At 45.6% G+C, this 22,708-nt stretch overlaps 1 protein-coding gene across 2 annotated transcripts in view; it reads left to right on the top strand.

The window, feature by feature from the left end:
• The window catches only part of Atg5 (autophagy related 5), a 96,370-nt gene that overhangs the window by 54,004 nt on the left and 19,658 nt on the right, over nt 1-22,708 (top strand). For both annotated transcript variants that reach the window (XM_032888519.1, XM_032888518.1), the window contains exons 6-7: nt 389-483; nt 21,854-21,971. In XM_032888519.1, the coding sequence (XP_032744410.1) occupies nt 389-483; nt 21,854-21,971 (213 nt within the window). The remainder of the gene's footprint in view (nt 1-388; nt 484-21,853; nt 21,972-22,708) is intronic.

The raw sequence follows: 22,708 nt of genomic DNA on the forward strand, positions 1-22,708 counted from the left end.
CTTCTATACAGACTTTGCCCCAGCACTCTGTTCCACCTTTCTTTAAGTTCTAATACACCGTTGTTTCTCTGTATAAGTGCTGACTAATATTTAAATTTTGCACATTTGTTCTTATATAGATTAGCAGCAGAAGTTAGATCTGTGTCAATCTGTCTCTACTGCTGGCCTTTGCCTTGGTCACAGAAGTAGTCACATACCTGTTGAGGCTTTATCTTGGGAGAAAAAAAGATGTGAAAGAAATATTAATTTCATATTAACATTAAGAAAAAAATTGTAAACACTGTTTTAATGCTTTTCAGAACCTTCTGAATGGTTAAGAGTTTTATGTCTTTTATGAGCTAATCTGTTATGATGTTCATTCTTAATAACAGAGTTTATATCATTTCAGACAGATTTGACCAGTTTTGGACCATCAACCGGAAACTCATGGAATACCCTCCAGAAGAAAATGGATTTCGTTATATCCCTTTTAGAATATATCAGGTAGGAAGTAACAAATGAAAAATGTTTTTAAACGCTTTGGATGTCATCCTGAAGCACTGTGTCTAAAGCCCTTCTGTGTGCAGGAACCGCCTGGCACCTGGGTTTGCACCCGGGTTTCTCAGATCGGTCTTTTGCTGGTAGTGGAATTGGAGGTTGTGTTGCACTGTCTGACTCATAGTTGCTACTGTATACCCAGTGTGCTTGCTGATCCAGCTACGGCTACAGTTTACTTGTAACCCCCAAGGTAACACGTTTGCAGACGTGCTGAGAGTCAAGTTGCACAGACTGGCCTGGAACTTACCTAATGAAGGCTGGCCTTGAACATACACCTCTGCCTCTCAAGTACTGTGACTGTACCCGCTGGTGTCTGGGTCTACACTGGCAACCCCTACACTGGCAACCCAGTGCTTTGTTCGTGTTAGGCAAATATTCTGTCCGCTGAACCGCATCCCAAGCCCCAGGGCCTTTTTTATTAGGTTTTAAGACAGGGCCTCCCACAGCAGCCCAGCTCGCCTTGGACTCGTAACTCTCCTCCCATAGCCTACTCAGTGCTGGGGATTATGTGGGTGTGAATAGTGGGAGAAATGTTTGGTTTACCTGATGTGTATTCCCTACATAAAACAGCAAAGCAGCACCTACAGCATGCTTTTCCTGCTTGATTTAGTTCTGCTGGTCCTTCTGCTGCTCAGGCTGGGTCCCAGGCACCCCACTTGGCATGTGGCGAGTGTTAAGTTGAGAGCCTGCAGGTACAGCTCAGTACTGGAGTGCTCGCTGCTAGCCAACATGAGCTTGGATTCAGCTGCAGACACTGTAAAGTTGTACTGACAGTGTTTTAGGAGGCGGGGTACTCTCATGACAAGTCATTAAATAGCAGAAATTGACAGCATGAGTACTGTGAGTTAGCCCTGCAGGTGTTATTTCCGAGGTCTGTACTTTCACAAAGTGTTGTGTTCATGCCCAGTCCAGCATCTAGGAAAATGCCCTGCATGTAATTCTGTTAAGTCTTATTTTCATCTTCAGATGCCATGAGCTCTCCAGTAATTCAGTCAGGTATTCCACAGCCTCACAGAGGGTCTGGATTGTGAGGTAAAATTTAATTTAAGACTTGTAGTTGCCCCGGTAGTGCAGGTGTCTGGGGGGAAGACTCCTCTTTGTTCTGTTTCAGGGACAATGTGAATCGGGTTATTTATTACCTCATGTTTGGTATCACCATAGAGAAGAGCTGGGTGTGGGGGGAGCACAGAGCTTGTCCTTTGGTTTTGGAGGCAGGGTGTGTAGACCAGGCTGACCCTGAACTCAGAGGTTTGCATATCGTAGCATCTCAGGTGCACATTACCACCCTGACCTGAGAGAATGGTTGGTACAAGTCTGTCATCAGATAGAAAGTGGGAACTTAGAGACTTCTCAGAACTGACTTCACTAGGCCTGGCTGCCAGATGGAGGCTCTGTGAGGACTGAGCTTCCTGCAGACCCTTTCCTGTGTGGGGGCAGGGAGGAGCAGGGCATTTTATTGTTTCTCAGTTGCTTCACAACTTTTTCTTCATTGGCGTTTTGGTTCTGAGTTGACTGAATAAATCTGGATAAAAAAATGTGGTATGTAAGTAAATACCGAAATTTAGATTTATAGTTTTTGTTTATTGTATCTTTGCTTTCTTAGATTTTTTTAAGTTTTCTTTTTATGCCCTGATCAAAGGAAAATGGGGCCTCCATTTCTTTTTCCTAATTATATTCTAGCAGTAGCATCAGATCTTGGCTTCCACTTTCTGACGATCTGTGTGGCTGTAACAATCTATTAGGTGAGCTGTTATTTATGCAGCATTTTGATTAATGTGAGCATCACTCACACACACACACACACACACACACACACATACATACACGCATATATACACACACACATACATATACTCTCACACACACACACACATACACAGACACATACATACACACATACACACACACACCACACACAGACACATACATACACACATACACACACACACCACACACAGACACACACATACATACACAGACCCACCACACACACACACCCAACACACACACCACACACACACATATACACACACACACCACACACAGACACACACATACATGCATACACAGACACACCACACACAGACACACTCACACATACACAGACACATACGCACATATACATATACACACACATACACACATATACACACACATACACATACACACACCACACACACACATACTCTCACACACACAATAAGACTTGACAGAATTACGTGTGCAGGGCCTTTTCCTAGATGCTGGACTGAGCATGAACACAATACTTTGTAAAAGTACAAATAAAAGTATTTGAAGAAAGCCCAGAAACCCATGTTTAATATCCAAAGAATAATTTGTGCTAAAATATTAGTTTACTCTGAAAAGACTCATGCCACTATCCAGGACACTTCAAAAGAAATAGAGAGCTAGCAGCCAGACCCAGCTCTGATGTGTCAACAACTATTTTTGTTTATAAGTTAGGTTATCATATTTTTGTAACATAATTTTCACAATGAATGAGGCAGCTTGAGCCAGCTTGGCCCAATGAGCCAGTAGGAATTTACAATTCTGTGACATTCCTCGTGATACTCCTGGACTTCTGCAGCCATGTCAGGAGCTGTTTTCCATATGCAGTAGTGTTCATCATGGACTCAGAATGAATACCATCAAGGGACAGAATTTCAATGGTAAAAGTCAGACTTTTCCAGAATTCTCTAGCGGTGTCACACACCGTTTGTCTGTCATTTACATAGTAGTCAGTGTGTGAGTTTCAGGTCTGTGTTCCAGAACTCCAGGTGCTTCGGTATGAGCCAGTGTTCTAGAAATGAGGTCAAAGGCAAGAGGTGTTTCCAACACGCAGCCCAGTGTTATTTAGAATCGCATACCTAAGTGGCGTTAATGAGGTTGCCTCCAAGAAGCTTTGTAAAGTGGCCACGAAAAGTCTGGGTTGGCTCTTACTCGGAAGTCTCTAGCCATTGGGGTTTATGCCCTGCAGTTAGCATGTTGTGAGGAAGCCGCGTCTTTTCAGGAAGCATGGGGTATCTGACTGTTTCTCCGTGGTGAGCTCACTAAGGAGGCTCAGACTCGTTTGTCTTACGTGGTACGTTCCACCCTGAGCCATGCACAGCAGAGTCGGGGGGATGGTGTCCGACTGCCGCTACCCTACACTGCTTACAAATGTTAGCAGAGCGGTTGAAGGGAACTAATGCTCAGAGTGTACAGACCAGTGCGACGTCAGCGAGGAGGAGAAATCGCTGCAGTAAGTCAGATGCCAGTAGGTGGCATTGGGCCTGCCTTCCGAGAGGGCAGAAGAGGCCTCCTTAAGGAAGCAAGGCAAAGGACTTGAGAAGGACTCGTAGCTGAAGGAGACACTGGTTTGGGAATGGACATGAAGAGTTGGAATTCGTCAAGGAATAAGCTGCAGAAGCGGGCTCCCGCATTGAGGGTCCCTGTGTCAGATAAAGAAGGGCGTCCTCAGGGACCCAGTGGTCTGCCACTGCCACTCGCTTAGTCACTGTATGCTGGGGCTTGCTGGAGACTCTCTCGGGAAGAATTTAACTGTTATTTTAAGATTTAAACAATAAGGAAAGGTTGGGAAATGGTGCCCAGTTCTAAGGATGCTTGGGCGATCTCTGCCTATCTTTATCAGCTGTAAAGCAGTCAGAGTCAGGTTTGTCTGCGCCTCGAACCCCCCAGAACCCTGCCCCCCATTGTTGAGTCTAAACCATGTACTGTATCACTGGAGCCTTCGATGCCTTCATTTACCATGTACTGTATCACTGGAGCCTTCGATGCCTTCATTTACCATGTACTGTATCACTGGAGCCTTCGATGCCTTCATTTACCATGTACTGTATCACTGGAGCCTTCGATGCCTTCATTTACCATGTACTGTATCACTGGAGCCTTCGATGCCTTCATTTACCATGTACTGTATCACTGGAGCCTTCGATGCCTTCATTTACCATGTACTGTATCACTGGAGCCTTCGATGCCTTCATTTGATTGAGAGGCTTGCTTGCCAAGTTTACTTCCTTTCTGCTGTGATCCAGTGAACCCTTTAAGAATGTGACAGTGAAGGGATTTCATGGTACCTGATTTTAATCAAAAACTAGGTTGGCTGGGACTAACTTGTACTTCCTAATCTGAGGAGGGACCAGATTTCAGGCATCGATTAATTCTCTGACGTTCTTATCAAAAGTGTGTGGCAAGTGATGACCGCCCGTGCACAGCTCAGGGGAAGGTGCCACATAGGCAGACAGAGTGACTCTTCAGAGACGGAAACCTGTGCCTCCTTCCCACCCTTTGCAGTCTACTGCATTGATGTGTCGGGACCTTCATACCACTTCAATGTCTTGTTTCTAGATTTCCCTACCCAGTTTTTTTGTCTAACTGGTTTGCTGTTGTCTTCTAGTAGTGATGAAGGTAAAAACTTGGTTTCGCTGAGTAAGCCTGATGTCTGACCAGGTGACTCCTAGGACAGACAAAGACAGTTCTGTTCTGCCCTGTCCTCTAGTGGCAGTGCTGCCTGATCCCAGGTGAGGAAGTGCAGGGCCCACTGTAAAGCTTTTGCCCTCAGACAGAATCGCAGAAAGCTAAAGTGGGATGTCGTTTCTTGGAACTTCCCAAGAACCAGTTCATTTTAAGAGACCTTGTTAGTGTTTTAGTTTCTTCTCTTGTGTAAGTGCCTGACAGAAGCGTCTTTGGGGAGGAAGGAGGAGGCTCATTCAGACTCGCAGTTCTAGGGTAGAGTGCTTCATGGTGGGAAAGTAAAGCAGTCAGGAAGAGAGAGTGATGGGCTGTGCTGCTGCTCCTGCCGCTGTAATCAGCATAAACCCCACAGGCTTGCCCAGAGGCGTCTCCCTGGTGACAGCTCATACTACCCACGTCAGTGTTCTCCTTGCCTTGTGGAGGAAGTCATATGATGGGCTGACACACTCCAATATTGAAGAAGGCGTCTCTGCTACCTCCAAGGCCTGATAAATGGGTTTTGTAGAGATTCGGAGAAAACAATAAAGACGAGGTGTTTTCTGGGGCTGTGTTGTTGTTGTTTGACCGGGGCGAGGGGTTACTTTAAGACAGCGTCGCACTGTTGCCCTGACCGGCCTGTAACTTGCTGTGTGTTGCCGTTGAGCTCTGTCTCTAGCATTGAAGGTGTGATGCCTGGCTGCTGCTTCTGCTGTTAATGGTTTCTAACGTGCAGAAGGTGCCACTGAGTACTCTTGGAGTCTGCTGTGTCAGATATCAGGGACCGCCTTCTCCGCCAGCTTCCAGCTTAGAACTGAGCACCCCCGGGAAACTGAAAGAGCAGCTCTGTAGCATGAGCATGTGAGTGTGCAGAGGAGACGGTGGGAATCTCAGGGCAGACTGGGCCAGCGGTTCCCAGGCTGTGCTTCCATCACAGCCCTGTTGGGGGTCATAGGTCAGGTAGTCTGCACGTCAGGTGTTTGCACTACTATTCACAACAGGAGCACAATTGCAGTTATGACAGAGCCGTGAAATAATTGAATGGTCAGGGGCCCCACAGCATGAGGACCTGTATTAAAGGGTCGCAGCCCCAGGCAGGCTGAGACCCACGTGGCCATTTATGTCTCATTTCCGGATCTTCTTCATCTAAAGCACAGGATTGTAATGTTTTGTCACTGTGGAGATCAAATGTGTCTGACTCACAGCAAATGTCTAAGAGCGTTTGCTATGGAGAATAGGTAAAGCTGTATCCACTCAGCCGTGCCCTGGGCAGGACGGTCTGCGTTACCTTAAATCATACTTTTGTTGCAAATTATCCTAATGTTGTGTCGGGCCTTCTGTTCTGACCAGTGGAATGTGTGTGATGAACTGTTCACACGTGGGCTCTGGACTCTGCTGTATTTTGGTTCCTACCACGAGCAGTGCAAGCCTGTGGCTCCGTTGCCTTTCTTCCCCTGCAGGTTGGCGCACTCCATGCTTTGGAGGAAGTTTTGTTCACTTTCTTTGCCTCACTCGTCTAATCTCATCTTTCCATTGGCATCTTACCCTTCCTCCTCACAGAACGTGTCTGCCATGTTTAGCCTCACCTCACCATCACTTCTGGCAAATCTTTCCTAACCTTGCACCTGGGCTGTGTGTAGGTTAATTCTTGGCTCTTATCTTAGGTATTACTCCTTGGCCGTGGCAGAAACTGGGACTGACACCTTAACACTGATTTTGGCATAAGACAGCTTGACATGAAACTGACTTGCCTGATGTCCAACTGGTTGCCTGCCGAGAGACTGAGCTCCAGCCTTCTCTTCAGCTTCCCCTTTTCCGTGTAATACACGGTGCTTTTTATTCTGTTCCCTGATCCGTTCTGTTGAAGTGTAGATTTCCTGTAATTAGGAGATGAGGTAAAGGGTTATCTTCCTTTGCATCTTGATAGCTGTTATAGACAGTGTCTTACTGTTAGGAGTGATTGAATAATGACTTTAGTGTCATTTTAAACACATCTGAATCCTATATTCTCTGTGCTCCTTTTACAATAAGTAGGTAAACCGAGGCCTGCAGGGGGCAGTCCAACACAGCAGGTTTTTAAAGTACTTAGTAATCTCAGATGGTTTAGAGTTAAGTTACTTCCTATGGGAAAAGTTTGTAAGGAAAGCAAACTGTTATATATGAATAACAGTAATTGTAACATTTATTTTGTATTTTTGAGGACCGAATACTGTTTTAACTATTCTACACGTGGTTTATTCCCGTGCTCATGTTTCGTATGCAGATGAGCTTGTTGAGAGACTCTCATCCCTGACACTGACTTCACCTATCTGCTGATTAGGAAGTCAGCGATCTGAGCAGAGACCGTGGAGCCTCTCAGCAGAGCATGGTCTCCCTCATGGACTATTGGGTTCACTTCTTTTGTTGTCTTAGCCTGTCAACTGCTTCTTATTTGAAATCATGTTCATTTTGTACACATGTATATTTCCCTTCCCATTCTGTGGCTTCCAGCCTCAATCCCCTTTCTTCTGATGGAGAAAAGCCACAGACACTGAAGAAACTGAAGCAGAGCTAAAAGTCTGGAGCCCTTTCTTTGTGACAGAAAGTTCTTTGTCCACCAAGTAGGCAGTTTGTATTGATCCCTTCAAGATCAGTTTTAGGAATAGGAGGATGTTGTTGTTTGCATGTATGTGTGAGATGATCTGCAGTGACCTTGAAGCCTCGGTCATTAGTGTCACCTTAAAGGCATGGGGAAGGAAACCATTTGAACAGTTTCACTAAGGCGTCTTTGTTGTAAGAAACAGTATTTGGGACGAGGTGATCGAGAGGGAAAAGTACTTCCCACTTAAGTCCGTCGCCAGAGCTTGGTCCCCGGGACCCACACAAAGGTGGAGAAGAGAACAGAGTCCTCAGGGTTGTCCTATGGCCACCACACACGTGACAGCACACGTGCACACAGAACACACAGTAATCAGGGTTTCTAAAGTAAGATGTCTCACTATTTTAGTAACACACACCCTGCTGCCAGTCCTGGTAGTCTTTCTCTTCTATCATGATGATTGCGCCTCTCCTTTCTGAGAACTTGATTAGAACAGTAAGAACACGGTCATTTTAAAAACTGATTGATGATTCTTCTGTTAAATATAAGACACTTCAAAATGTTACCACTGTTGAAAATAGAAGCGTGTTTAGTATTTAATACCACAAAACAGAAAGCTGTCTACATATCACACCCGTAAACTGTGTTTATTCCCAGTGCTCCTGAGGGGAGGCCTCAGCTCTGGTGGTAGGTGCTGTTTTACGGGCTCGGTGACTGAGTTCAGTTCTCCCAGCGTTCCCGGACACATGGCTCCAGTTGCCTGATTTGCCACTTCTCTTAATATGATCTTAGCAGTATCGACCCTATCTTAAGTCACAGCTGTCCCAACTGGCAGGTGGTTTTTTCGTCACCCACCATGGGACTTCCAGTCTCTGAAACGACACAGTGTCAGCATCTGGAATGCTGCTTCTCAGGCGGTCCTTCAGCCCGCTGACAGCTCTGTGCATAATCACTTATCTGTTTCGATAGGGAAAACGGCCTTCTAATTTTTCCCTGTTCTTCTCATAAGTGATTTCCATATACCATGCAGAGCACACCTGTCTGCTGAGCACAGGGCTACCAGGCTGATTCTTAGTAGTGGTTCCTTCTTCTGGGTGAATACGAGAGCTGCTTTTGGTAGAATTAACTCAGACTTAAGGTGCCTGTTTGCTCATGTGTCCAAGTAGGTTGTGTGCCTGGCACTCACTTAGGAATACTAGAAGGAAAACCAGTATAGAACGAACAGAGCAGGCGGGAAGTGTAGCTCGGTGGTAGAGCATGTGCTTAGCACACCCAAGAACCAAGGTACTTCCCCAGTACCACTCGCACACACACACTTGCAAACATGCAAACTAAGTAAAAGTAACTTGTATTCTTTCTGATTGACGCCTGCACAGTTTTTATATTTGTATGTTTTCTATCAGTGTCTTATAAAATGTATGACATGTTGTTGAGTCACATACATTAGAAATATTTGTATTCTTGAAGAGTTTCGTACACACACACACACACACACACACACACACACACACACACACACAGTATCTTGATTATATCCACCCAAGCTCCTCTCTTCCCATCCCATTCCATTCACACACTCCTGAGCATGTGTCCCTCCTACCTTGTGCTCTCCCTGAATCCAGTTTATGCTGCCACACACGTGAAGGAAAATGACCCCTCATCCTAGTGGCCATCAGTCTCATATATTCTGTTGTATTATCTGAGTTTTATGCCTTGGAACATTTTAGAGAACACACTGTTTTGAACAGGGTGGATTCTGTAGTGGTCTGCTTAGACAGAGGGTGCGAGGTCAGTGCTGGTTGGAGAAGCCACTGATGGAGAGCAGTGTCTTGAGTTGAGGGGTTAGGGAAAGCTCTTTGCTGAAAGCAAGAGTATGATTGCAATCTAACAGGCTTCGAGACAAACTTAGAAGACAAATTTGAATAGACCATATGTATACCTCCGGTGTGATACTACATGAAAGCCACTGCTTCATTCACAGGTTATGACACAATTACATATAACACCAATGCAATCAAGCTGAACTAGTTGTGAAGTGGTGTTGAGTTCAGGTTTTGAATGCCTGTTGAGTCCACTCTGATCTACTTGTGTAATAGGATGTGGTAGTGCATTGTGAGAAGGCACATTACTTATCGAACTTGATTGACCATCCTTTACGCCTCATCAGCATGGCCTCATGTCATCATCGTAAACCATAGTATTCGAAATATAGAAAGTTAACGTGTGCTAAGAAATAGCGCCCTTTCAAAGTTAAAGACCTAGAAGACAAGGCGTAGGTGCCGCAAGCCTGTGCTAATCCTTGTATTCCGGATGATTAGACGTTCAAGGTCATATCAGCTACACAGCAAGATGGAGGCCAGCCTGTGTTAGGAATGGAAGGGATAAAAAGCTAATGTCAGAGATACCCAGTGTAGTACTTATTTTACATAGAGGTTTCAAAGCATAGATAAGAGAGTTATTGGTTATTTCTTATATGCAAGAGGAAATAATTTGTTCTACCTGCTTAAATAACGTTTCTAATAGGCTTTTCTCTTGATCTTTGCTTCTTTCTCCTTTTCCTTTTTCTCTCCCCAACCATTGCATTTTCCCCTCCCTTTTTGAATCCTCCTTCTGACTCAGTAATCTGAAAAGTGTTTTTACTACACAGTAAACCATTTTCTATTAATGAAAGTCTTGAAGTTTCTTTCTAAAGGAGCAGGCTGCTGAAGGCAAACTGAAGGAAGCCTGCTCAGCTTCCACTGAACGCTTCTCATGAAGAAGGTGATCACCACTGCAAGCCAAGGCTGTTTCTGACTGTGTCTGTTTCGAGTAACCTAGGATCAGGGAGGGATGCTCTTCCCTAGGTGTTCCTTATAGCTGCAGTTGCCTCATATAAAACAGCGTGGAGCGGCCTTCAAAAGAATCTGCACATCAAAGTGTAGTTTGAACTTTCTGTATGTTGCTTTAGGAATGCTTAATGCAGTAGAACTAACAAATTTACTTTCTTCCTGAATATACGGCTCATTTAAAGTTTGTAGATTTTCACTTCCGTGCCTTCTGTGCCGTACATATGACGCATTAGTTGTACTCCTTAGAGTGTTCTAACAGCACTCCTCTATTGTGGGTGTCGTTCATGTTCGGTATGACCAGGAGCATTGCCCTTAACTGCAGTCCATTCTAGGGCAACTGAAATGCTTTCACGGAAACACTGTATTTTAGTTGTAACAACATGCTCTTCTGCTCATCTCCAGTTTGGTAGTTGTTCCTGAAGCCATGCTTACCTCAGCCACAGTGTGTCCTCTCCGTAGTGCCACGGCCTCCATCCCTTAGTTGGGCAGATTGTTACTTCAGATACATAAGAATCACTTCAATCTGTTCTGTTTTGTTTTGTTTTTGGAGACTGATCTCTCCACATAGGGATGTCCAGACCCACTATATAAATTAGGCCCAGTCTTAAACTCACAGAGGGAGATCTGCCAGCCTCTGCCTCTGCCTCTGCCAGTACTGGGAGTAAAGGCAAGTGTCATTCTACCTACTTCATGTCCATCTTTGATGTACATGATCTTCCCAGAATCCTGTTCAAAGTTCACACTGTCCCAGGCTGGTCCTGGCAGGACCGCCTGAGCCTCACCTGTGCTGCTCGTGCTGCTTCAGCGTGGTCCTCGGTACTACAGAGGCAGACTTGTACGTGGGAAACCTCCTGTAGGTACAGGAAAGGAAAGGTAGCGACAGGAGCTGAATAGAAATAGCGAGAGACAAGTGAAAATGAATCAGTTACCTGGTCCGGGGGATTATGCCTATAATCCCAGTGCTCAGGAGGCTGCGGCAGGAGGATTATAACAAGCCAGTGTTGGTCCTAGCTATTGTTTCCCAGCAGAAGGCCCAACAGAGAGGATAATTGTAATTGTAGCCATGCCCAGAGGAGCTAGTGCTTCATAGCAAAGGGGAACATGGGAGCATGGGATTGTCCGCACAGCACTGCCCATGAGTGTCTGCAGAGACACAGCACAGCCCATTAGTGTCTGCAGAGACGCAGCACTGCCCATGAGTGTCTGGATTCTAAGTCTATACCTGCTGGCTTGTGGACCTGAGCTAAAGTGCTGAGACCTCCCATGGGCCAGGCTGATCCTACAGGATTTTAAGAGTGAGCGTCAGCCAGTGAATAATAGTGCATGCTTATAATCTAGCACTCTGGAGGCAGAGGCAGAGGCAGGCAGATCTCTGTAAGGTAGAGATCAGCCTGGTCTACAGAATGAGTTACAGGACAGCCAGGGCTGCACAGAAAGACGCTGTTTTAAGGAAAAAGACCAACCAAAGGAAAGAATAAATTTCCTCTCTCCACCCCTTCCTGGATGTGACCGAATGGCAGTTACCAGGAGCATTTCCAGGACTCCTGGTGGCTTCTTGAAGTGGTGACATCACTGTATGACATACTGCAGGGAGTTCCTTGCAGATGGCCAGCAGGAAGCCCTTGCCTCTGCCACAGAGAATGTTGGACCAGATCCCCCTGAAGAACACCTTTGCATGTTCATCCTTGAAGATCTTTCTACTGCAGTCCAGGCCACACGTACATGTTGCCTTTCCCTCCACACTGCAGCACGGTGTGTCCCTGCCTTTGTCGCAGCAGTAGGACACAACTTGGACTTCAGCAGTTACCACCTCCATGACCAGCTCACCACAGTGTCTGGGAGCGCACCCTGAAGCAGGTAGCAGAGTGGACACTGAGCCCTAGATGGATACAAGTTGCAAATGCTGCCTGACCTGCTGCTCACCAAGCAATGGCTCAGGCCTCTGAACTGCCCACTTGGCCTACAGGCAGTTCCAGGTGACAAAGCCCTGGGAGGCGGCTCCAGACTTGACTGGCCTGCTGATGCATCACACCCAGCAGCGGCAGCATTCGTTATTGGGTGTTAGGACAGCTGGAGCAGAGGTAAGCCCCATCCTGTGCACCCACCGGGAATCGACCTCAGAGCTCTCCAGACCCAGGGATTCCTCACTTGTTCAAGGTCATGGCCATATCTTAAAAGAAAACCCATTTGTGGTGACTTTGGATTTTATGAAAGTACTTCCATTGACAATAAAAGACAGGCAAGATAATGAATAAAGTGGACAGATCACATGGATGGAAGGTGACCGGGGACAGAGAGGTGGCTCAGGGCTAAGAGCTCTTGTAGACAGGATCTGACTTAGGCTCCCAGCACCCACTGGAGCAGCTCCTAACCGCCTTTCCTTGTAGCTCCTGGGACCCTGGCATCTGTGGGTGCACATGTGCTCATGGTGACCCTACTAACTGCATGCATTTAGTAAGCATTCATCGTAAAGCTTTAAAACCTTTCTGGGTGTATTTTAATTATCAGGTCATAAAATAGTAAATGAGTTTTGTCAATCAGGCAAGTTTTCTTCCATTCTAATTAAGAATTGCTATGCTGCTTGTTCTGTTGGGGGAGTATGACCTGTTCTGAGCTGATAAGGATAAGAATAGTTCTCTAACCCTTGTTTGGGTGCTACTGACCTTTTTTTTTTTTTTAATATAATAATTATTTTGAAGGAACTCATAGTCACTTAGAAAGCTTGCGACCTTCCCCAAGAGGACACACCACTCCTGTCTCGTTGCATGAGTAAGAATTAAAAAGAGAACTAAAAACAGAAGCTTCTGTGTGTGGCAGGCGGCGACAGTGTCCTGCTCTTCCTTGTCCTGACTGCTCCTGAGTACGCAGCCGTTTTACTGTTGTTCGTCTAGTCACATGCATGTCTTCATGCAGACCATGACAGATTCATGCAGCCGTCCCTGTACAAAGTCTCAGTCTTCACTCCTGAAGAGGAGGCTCCCATGTCCCGCAGCTCTCGCTCATCTCCCCACTGAGAACCACCTCTAGGCCATTTTCTGTTGTAACCCTCTGAGCTATCTCCTTACCAGCCACATGGTCCTTACCGTCTGCCTGAGTTCTGCTCCATGTGTGTCCTCATGGCCATCTCCTTTCTTCCTTCCTCTCCTTCTTTAGGACCCTGTCCCTGGGACCACAGGTGCTGCCTTCTCTGCCCAGCCACAGGCTGGTGAGCTCTTTATTAGCCAATCAGAGACAACTGGGGGCATCCTTGACACAACGCTGATCCAGGAGATGGTTCAATACTCATTACTCATGACAGTGCTGGTGTCCAGACTGGACCAGATCTCTGGGCTCAGAAATCAGTATCTGAACACACAGCACAGAAGGCCGGCCCCAGTAACTTTACCTTATATGGGTTCAGGGGTCAAACTCCGGTCATTAGCATTGCACAGCAAGCTCCTTAACCTGCTGAGCCATCCTGCCAGCCCCTTTGATCGTTTTTAAATGAGATTGTCTCACTATCGTTTGGAGACTTCTTTACATATTCTAAGTACTAGTCTTACCAGATATATGTTTTTGCAAATATATCCTCTTGTTTTTTTTTTTGGAGCTGGGGACCGAACCCAGGGCCTTGCGCTTGCTAGGCAAGCGCTCTACCACTGAACTAAATCCCCAACCCCGCAAATATATCCTCTTATTTCGTGGATTTCCTTTTTATTTTCCTGATGGTGTCATTTGGAGTGCAGACTTCAGCTTTTTGTGAACTTCAGTTTGGTCTTTGCTGTTGCCCGTGTCTTCACATTGTCACCGCTGAGAAAGCCTGACCTAACCTTGTTAATCCAGGGCCGCAGGCTCCTTCCTCTGTTCTTCTAAACGCCGTGTGCTCTTACTTTTCTCATGTTTCACAAGAGTCAAGTGCTTTATTTAAACTTGCTGTCAGATCTATGAATTACCACTTTTATTTGCTGCTTCCAAAATCTGAACAGGAATTTTCATATAGTCTATTGCTAGGTACTTCATTGGGATGCACTGAAAGATTATATGCACCGTCAGAAGATAATATCCCATATGGTAAGCCTCAGCACTCACTGTAGAGCTAGTGGAGCGTGTGTGGAGGGTGGGCGGCGCAGACGCTCTGCCTCTGTGCAGAGTCACGGGTTCTTAGCCCCGTTTAGACCCAACTTGTCTCCTGGGGAAGATATTTGACTGGCCTTCAGAACAGCCTCACTTCTGAGATCAGCATGGCTGCTTTTACTCAGACATTTCCTCTTGCTACTTTATTTGTACAAATTGAAAGTGATTCTAATTTATTTTGTTAATGTCTGTAAAGATAAAAAGTTCATGCAAAACTACCCTTTGACTTTTCAAAACAAAGTAAGTTAATTAGTTATATTATTCCTGTATACATCAGACTTATTAGTGTGGCTTTCAAAACAATTAGCAAAAATGTTAAGGTTATTAAGTAGAATGAAACCTTATGAGTATCTTAGTATAACTCTGAATTATTTTGGAGAGAGGCCTTTAGTGTATTAAGATAACTATTTCTAGAACTGTTAACAGTACTATTTTTACTTGAATCTTCTTCTGTAGTCATGCTACTAAAAATTTCATGTAAAAAAATTTTCAGCTAGGGCTAGGGAGCTGGCCTAGTACTTGATGCGTGAGTGCGAGAGCCTGAGTTCAGATCCCTAGCACCACATAAGCCGCATGTGGCCGTGCTGCCCCAAACCCACTGCAGGGCACCCTGAGTTCAGCCAGGCCAGCCGAAACAGGGAGGTTGGGTCAGTGAGAGACCAAACGGTGAGGTGAGGCTGGTGAGGCTCAGTGGTGAAGAGCACTTGCACGGTGGCTCACAACCACCCGTAACTCTAGTCCCAGGGGATCCAGTGCCCTCTTCAGGCCCCAGTGGAAACCAGGCATGTACGTGGTACACAGACTTGCATACAGACAAAAGACATAAAAATAAGTGAATAAATATTCAAAATGTAAAACATAAGGTGGAGAAGGTATTTTTTAAAAAACAAAGAGCTAGACGTCAGTCCCTGGCCTATGTGTACACACGTGTACACTGCACACACAGTAAAGTTCGCCTTCAGTAGCCCACCATGCTGCTCTGAACAGGTATTTTATAGTGCAAGCCTGTGAGGAGCACACAAACTGCTAACTGCATTGGCTTTAACTATCGTGTGGCAAATATTTTCAGCATTGTCTAGACAGAATTACAAGTATAATAATCTCAGCGAGACAAAACAAACCTTAGCCAGATGTGAGGATGTATTTGGATGCGTGCTTGTCGTTTAATCACGGTCTCCATTAAGGCCCTGCTGCTTTAGAGATTAAGTGTTCCTGGCCGTGATAATGACAGCTTTTCAGATCTAATTATTATTTCTCGGTGTCGTTGGGAATATTGAAAGGGGGCTGCAGAGTATTTTAGCAGGCCCACTCACGTGCTCCTTTTCAAGTCTCCATTTCCCTCCGTAAGGGATGAGAGGCCCGAGCCCCTGCTCCTCTCCCTGGGCCCTCTCACCTTCCCCAGAGACTCGACTGTAAAGTCCTCAGCCTCGTCTGAACCGCTCGGTTGTCCTTTCTTAGTGCCTCTTGTAACTGCATATCTTAAGCTAATTTAAATGCTGAAGAGCATGTGATGTGAAGTTGGACATGCATGGATTTATCGTCAGTCGCGTGTGCCCGACAGTCTGAAGCCTACATTGCGTTCCTGTTGGTGAAGTGTGACAGCATGCCTGTCTGTGTAAAGCTCTCTCTCTCTGACTTTGTGCCATGAGCACTTACTTGAGTTAATAAAGTATCAAAGGAGATTGAGGAGACTGTCAATTGCTTTCGATTCTCTCTGTAATTTGTTCTGTAACAACTACTGTTCCTTTTATTTAACAGTGCTTTAAAAGTTAGAAGTGAAAAGAATCAGCCTTTGTTTCCACACACTGCACTGTTCAGTCTACATTTTGGGAGTTATCTATCGTATTATTATATCATCATAATTAATCATAGGCGACGTCCCCCAGCTCATCAGATTGAGAAGTGGACTCGCAGTGTTGGGTCTCCGAGACGGTGCTTGTGTTAGGAGTTGGGATTCCAGTCACACTGTTTCTTCTGCTGGGCTCTGTGCACTGACCCTCAGCTGGGTTTGCTAGCCACTAGTTGCCAACCAGCGCTTTACTCCGGGTTCCCATGAATTCTGAAATGCGATTATCTCTTCCCTCATTAACAATAAACCAAACTCTGTTAGGAGTTGGAAGCTCGAGGCCATCTGGATTTCACCTTGGTTTTCATCGTCTTTGAAATGATGTTCACGTTTGACCGTGCAGTTACTGGGGTGTCTCTCACTCTTAGAGCGTAACCTTGTGTAACTGGTTAGGGTTTGGGGGTTTTCTTTTGTCTTTGGTGTTTTTGTTTTTGTTTTTGTTTTCTCCCTCTCTATTTTTATTCCTATTGGTGAGAAACCTGGGTTTGATTTGCTTTAGTCTGGTGGCCCAGCCTTGCTCACGGTAGGCAAGTGATCAAGCTGTGCGTGACCCGAGCCCTGAGAGTGAACTTCTGTGTTCCGGCTTTATTTTATTTCCTCAGAGCATCGAGGTTATGTTTCTGCTGCCATTTATCACTGTATCACAGTCCCTTGTGTGCCGCCCGTCTGTTCATGGATTAGCATGAGGAGCCCTGGTAAGGAGGTGCAGCACAGCTTTAATGAAGACTCCCAGTACAAGACACTAGGGTCCGAGTGCTTCCCGGCTCTCCACTCGGGCTTGTGCTACGAGGAAGCACCACTGCCCTGCGCAGCTCCCTTTGTGCCCGTCACCGTGATGGCCTTACCACTGTGAATGGAATGGAAGAAGCTATGGTTTTAACGATGGAGTCTGTCAGTGGTATAGGAAAAATGGAGTCTTTCAATGGTATAGGAAAAAACTAACTGCTAGAGCAAGGAGATCCTGTGACCTAGCAATTGTCAAGGTTTTTAGTTTTGGAAAGTATCTTGGAAAGTATCATTTGTGCAGAATTGGGTTTTATTATTTTTTTAAGGATTTTTAATTTAAAGCCTAGTTATTCTAGTGCCTGAGCGATGTTAAACCTTTGGAGAACTACTGTTAGGGAATTCTGCCCAGCCTTTAATAAGTCAGCCCCGTCTCATCATTAGGTTATGCCCAGTTGAAGTCTTAAGTAGAAATCTCTCTAGAACACTGTTCTTTCTTTCTTTTGAATTAAAGCTAGTTCTGAGTTTTGCTGTCCTGAGCATTATTGTTGTGTGACAATTTTTTTTTCTGGGAAGACACAACACACAGGTCTGTTCACCCCAGATAGGGTATGGATACCACCGAAGTCCAAGTTCGTGAACAGTAAGTTTTATTGGGGTTATTTACAGGAGTATGGGTAAGGGGTTACTCACTGAAGTAGAAATGGCTCAAAGACAGCCGCATCACACTGTACAGCCTGCAGACAGCTCAACAGGTTACCCAGTGTCCTTTCCAAGTGCCTTAGTTGGTCTAAACCCCTTCCAGGCAGCTAGTCTGGTCTCAGAGTTGTCTTAGCCCCTCAGCTTGTCTGATAGTCCTTGTAGCTCAGCTTCCCTTCAAGGAAAGGGACTCTCAGCATTTATTCTTTTCTGTGGCAGGAGAGGCCATGTGAATCTGGTCAGTTCCAGGAACTTCCTGAAGCTGTTTTCAATTGTCTTCCTGCTTAAGCTTCTCTGCAGGGTGGAATGTTTTGCCCTCATCTGTATACAGCCATGTGTGTTTGTAATGTAGTTACTTTTGGAGAAGTTGGGTCGTTGTGTTCATAGTTCTGTAAGAATATAACCGCCATCTAGTTCTTTATCATTTCAGAGACTATATATACTCTTTGACAGTGCCTTAAAAATCAGGCAGAGATGCCTGAGAATCAGACTTGATCCTAGTTTGTGAGTGTCTTACACTGTTTATGTGTTTTCTCATCTCTAAATGACCAGAGCGAGCCTAGTGAATCGGCTGAGGTAAGCTGGAGTTGTCCTGTCAGCACTCATACAGTCACTGACTGATGGCCTCCGCTGTGTTCGGCAGCCTTTTTCTTTACATTTTCTCTGGTCAGTGCAAACAACACTTCCCTTTGGAGAATTGACTTGGTAGCCATTTTGTGGTATTGGATTAAGATGTGTTATTGTGGGCATTTGTTTTTCGATGCTGGAATTAGAATTTCTTTTTTTTTTTTTTTTTTTTTTTTTTTTTTTTTTCCGGGGCTGGGGACCGCACCCCGGACCTTGCGCTTCCTAGGTAAGCGCTCTACCACTGAGCCAAATCCCCAACCCCTAGAATTTCTTTTTTAACATGTGACTGTGACTATTTGGCTTTTCCTGTTTAGCCTGTTGTTTGTAAGTAATTTCATAACTCAGCTACCTCAGGGTGCTGCTGCTGCTCAGGTGTAAGAACGGAATCCTGTAGAGTTCACTGTGCCATTATTGGTTTTCAGCTCCAATTTCTGCTGGCTGCTTCTCTCTGTTGGGAATGCAGTGCGAGCCCCTCCACATCCCTACCTCCCTGCCGGCCTGTGCAGGCAGGCGACCCGAGGAAGCCTGTGACGTGCCACCTTCACTTCATCACCTACCTAGGCTGCCCCGTGCTGCTTTCCATTACTGTGGAGAAAAGGCCTCTTTCATCAGGTCACTTCCCTTACTAAACGTCTTAAAAGCCTCTTGGAGACCGGGAAGACAGACAGCCCTAAGTGGGTGGTGGCGATGGGAAGTGATTGCCCCTAGTCCCTTTTCATTTCTTTTCTAACAGGATTTCCCTAGCTTTATTATCTTTGTGTAGTTGATCAGTTACCAAAACAAGATAGGGTTTTTTAATGTGTGTACTAAATTATAGGCTTTATAAATAAGAGGATAACGGTAAATTTTAACTGTTAGTGAAGGGAACCAAATTGTTTCTGATGAGTGTTGCTGGGCTATTGTTCTTTGTACAGTTTGTTTTTATTATTGCCACACGCTCTCAGCTGTGTTGTTCACATACAGTCTAGTGTTTATTGGCTGTCCCCTAAATTGCTCACACTTCCATGGGGTTTTCCTTGTGTGTTAGCTTCCGTTAGTTCTTAAAGTGTTAGCTTTTTCAAAAAGACTAAGAACTTCCTCTGATTAAAAGTGTATGGATACACACACACACACACACACACACACACACACACACACACACACCTCCCTATCCCTAAAGATTTATCTTTTTGTGCAGGTATTTCAAGTAAAATTCTTAGATTAAGCATATTTTGTGATTTTTTTTTTCATACCAAGAGGTTTAAAATTAAAACTTAACATCATAAAATGGACTAACAGTTGAGGTAAAAAGACATAATTTTCATTTCATAAATTGTGCTTGGCACAGTCTTCTAACAACACACGAAGTAAGTTGAGTTGGAGCTACAGACCGCTCCTGAGGCGGCGTGGAGGCAGGGCGGTAAGGTCCTGGCCAGTCTGAGCGACCTGACTGCAAGGCTGCACTCTGGTCACCGATGAAGGAAGGTGAGCAGAGGAATAAAGGCTGCCGGAGTGGCCATCCTGCTGCTTTGTTGCCCAGGAACCCTACCACTGTAACTCTTCTGAGAAATTTCTTTTTAATGCAGTAGTCAGGCAGGGTTCTTTTGGGGGCAGTGTTTGTTTTTTAAAGATATTTTTACTTATACTTGGACAATTCCACATGAATGCAGTTGCCTTGATCATACTTAACCAAAATCCCAGTATTCCCGTTTCCCTTCATGCCTTCTTTGTCCTCTTCCTTCTCTTCCTCTTCCTCCTTCCTCTTCTCTTCTTCTCTTCCTCCTCTCTCTCTTCCCCCTTCCCTCTTCCTCCCCTTCCCCTCCTCCTCCTCCCCTTCAGTCCAGTTAATACTTCCTGTATGCACCTTAGGTGTGGGGCTGTACACGAGGCTTGGACAACCTACCGTCAACCACACACCCAAAGGATAATGAGTCTCTTTCAACAGCTTGAAACTGTCAGTAACTCCTCAGCTGAGTGGGACTCTCTGAGCCCCTCCTTCCCCTATCGTGCTGTAAAGTTGACTGGTTTGAACTTGTCTAGTTAACCACAGCTGCTGTGTGCTCCTGAGTGCACTGTCCACATCACGTCCACAGGACAGCATGTCACCGCACTCCTCTGCATGGTCTGACCCTCCACCCCCTCCCGCCAACACACGTACTTCTGTGAGTCGTGAGCCTTGGGTGTAAGAAGGTTGATAATGGACTTCCTCTTTAGGGACGAACACCCAGTGACTTACTAAGGCCTTGGACCAGCCATGTGCCTCCATCACTGCAAAAAGCGTCTCTGAGCACAGTTCAGAGCAGCGCTTATCCGTAGGTGTGGGTGGAAACCACTTCAACAGTGTGACTCTAGCACAGCAGCCATGGCGGTTCTCCACCAGGGCTGGCGACCTCCCCAGCCACGGGGGTTTGACCAGGAGACCCCACAGAAGTCAAGGCCAGTAGTTCAGCATCTTGGGCATAGCTCGTGTGGCAGGTCAGTGTGCAGCAGGGACCACCACTGGGTAATGCTGTTGATGGCTTTCCTCCCCCAGGGCCCTGTGCAGCACCTTCCCGCACTATGAAAGCTAGCCAGCAGGGAGGAATTTCCAAGTCAGTTCCAAATTGATCTCTCTACGTCCTGCAACCAGAGTGTGTGCTGTCTTTAGCAATGCGGCCTCACTATCTGGTTATGGTGGGCAACCAAGAGCAGTGGCAGTGTGCTGTGTTGTTTGGGTAGTCTGGGGGCCTTGGCCAGAAACTCTAGCAGGGAGATAGCCCACACCCAGCACTGAAATCCTTACCTCTCTCAAACCTTGGACCCTTGATGTGAATTCATTGCTATGAAATATCTATTGCCCCACTTAACTCTCTTACAATAGACTCATTTAAAAAGCCCCTTTTTAAAGATTGGAAAAAAGTGAAAGGGAAAGGAAAGGGAAGGAAGGAAGGAAGGAAAGGAAGGAAAGAAAGAAAGAAAAAAGAGAAAGAAAGAAACAAAGAAATGTGAACGTTTTGCCTGTGTGTATCCCTATATACCATATGCATACCTGGTCCTCATGGATGCCAGAAAAGGTGGTAATTCCCCTGGAATCTCCTGGAACAAGAGTGACAGATGGTTGTGAGCCACCCTGTGGGTGCTATGCCCCAGATCCCAGCCCTTTGGAAGAGCAGCTGGTACTCTTAACCCCTGAGTTGTATCTCTACCCCCTTAAAAGGCCTCCCTCCAGCCAGGATTATCTCTGTACTTGGTGGTTGCTTTGTATCACTTACGGTGTCTGAGATTCCATCCTCGCATGAATTTGATTGACCAGCATTTATTATGTTACCCTTTTCCCCAGTGATCTCGCGTCAGTGATCCTGACAATTACTGTCTGCATTTATGGTTCCGCCACATCTGAAGACACTGATGCCCTTCGTGCTTGTGATCTCTGTGTCTGTAGTCAGCAGCCACAGCAACAAAGACTTACTCGCCTGGGTTTTTATTTTCCGATAGACCACAACTGAACGGCCTTTCATTCAGAAGCTGTTCCGTCCTGTGGCCGCAGATGGACAGCTGCATACCCTCGGAGATCTCCTAAGAGAAGTCTGTCCTTCCGCAGTCGCCCCTGAAGGTAAGGTTCTTAGCGACTGCCACACGTCGCCGTCGAGTTCTCTTGTGAAGCTTTGGTGCTGAGGTAAATGAGTGCTCTACGCTGGCACATTTCCGGGAGGATTTCCCTTACCTTTAAGGGAAAGTCTTTTTGTTTCGTAGCACTTGTCACAAACAGGTCAGTTCTGTCTGGCAAAACAAATAGACTTGTGCCCTGGGGCTTTGTAAGTATTAGTCTAATGAATTTGTATATTTGAAAATCCGTACACATAAACATGTATTTGAGATGCTTGGCACGAAACGTGTTTCAAATCTCTTTCAGAAGTTAAATATTTGCATACATGTAATGAGTTATTTGGGGATAGAATGCAAGCTTAAATATCAAATTTGTGCATGCACACGGATCCACCTACTTACACACACAGAGTAAAGGTGATTTCCCTGGTATTTTTAGTGTGCCTACAGTTTTATGTGAGCTGTCACGTGCGGTCAGCTGTGCAGTTTTCCACGTGTGCTGTTACGTCAATGCTAAAGTCAGTGTGGGCCTTTCAGATTTCCACCTGAGAGCTGCTATATATATGCGCATGTACACACACATGCATATGACACAGATGCAGGTGTCCTGCTGCTTTTCGTACCCATCCACTGCCCACTAAGTAAGTAGTTCTCAGGCGCAGCCTGCGGTCTGTCACAGACTCATCGTTGATTACTTTTGTAAGAGGAATCCTCAGTGGTGGATGACCATCCTCATCACACACC

This window comes from Rattus rattus, chromosome 18 (assembly GCF_011064425.1).
Source record: "Rattus rattus isolate New Zealand chromosome 18, Rrattus_CSIRO_v1, whole genome shotgun sequence".
NCBI lineage: Eukaryota > Metazoa > Chordata > Mammalia > Rodentia > Muridae > Rattus > Rattus rattus.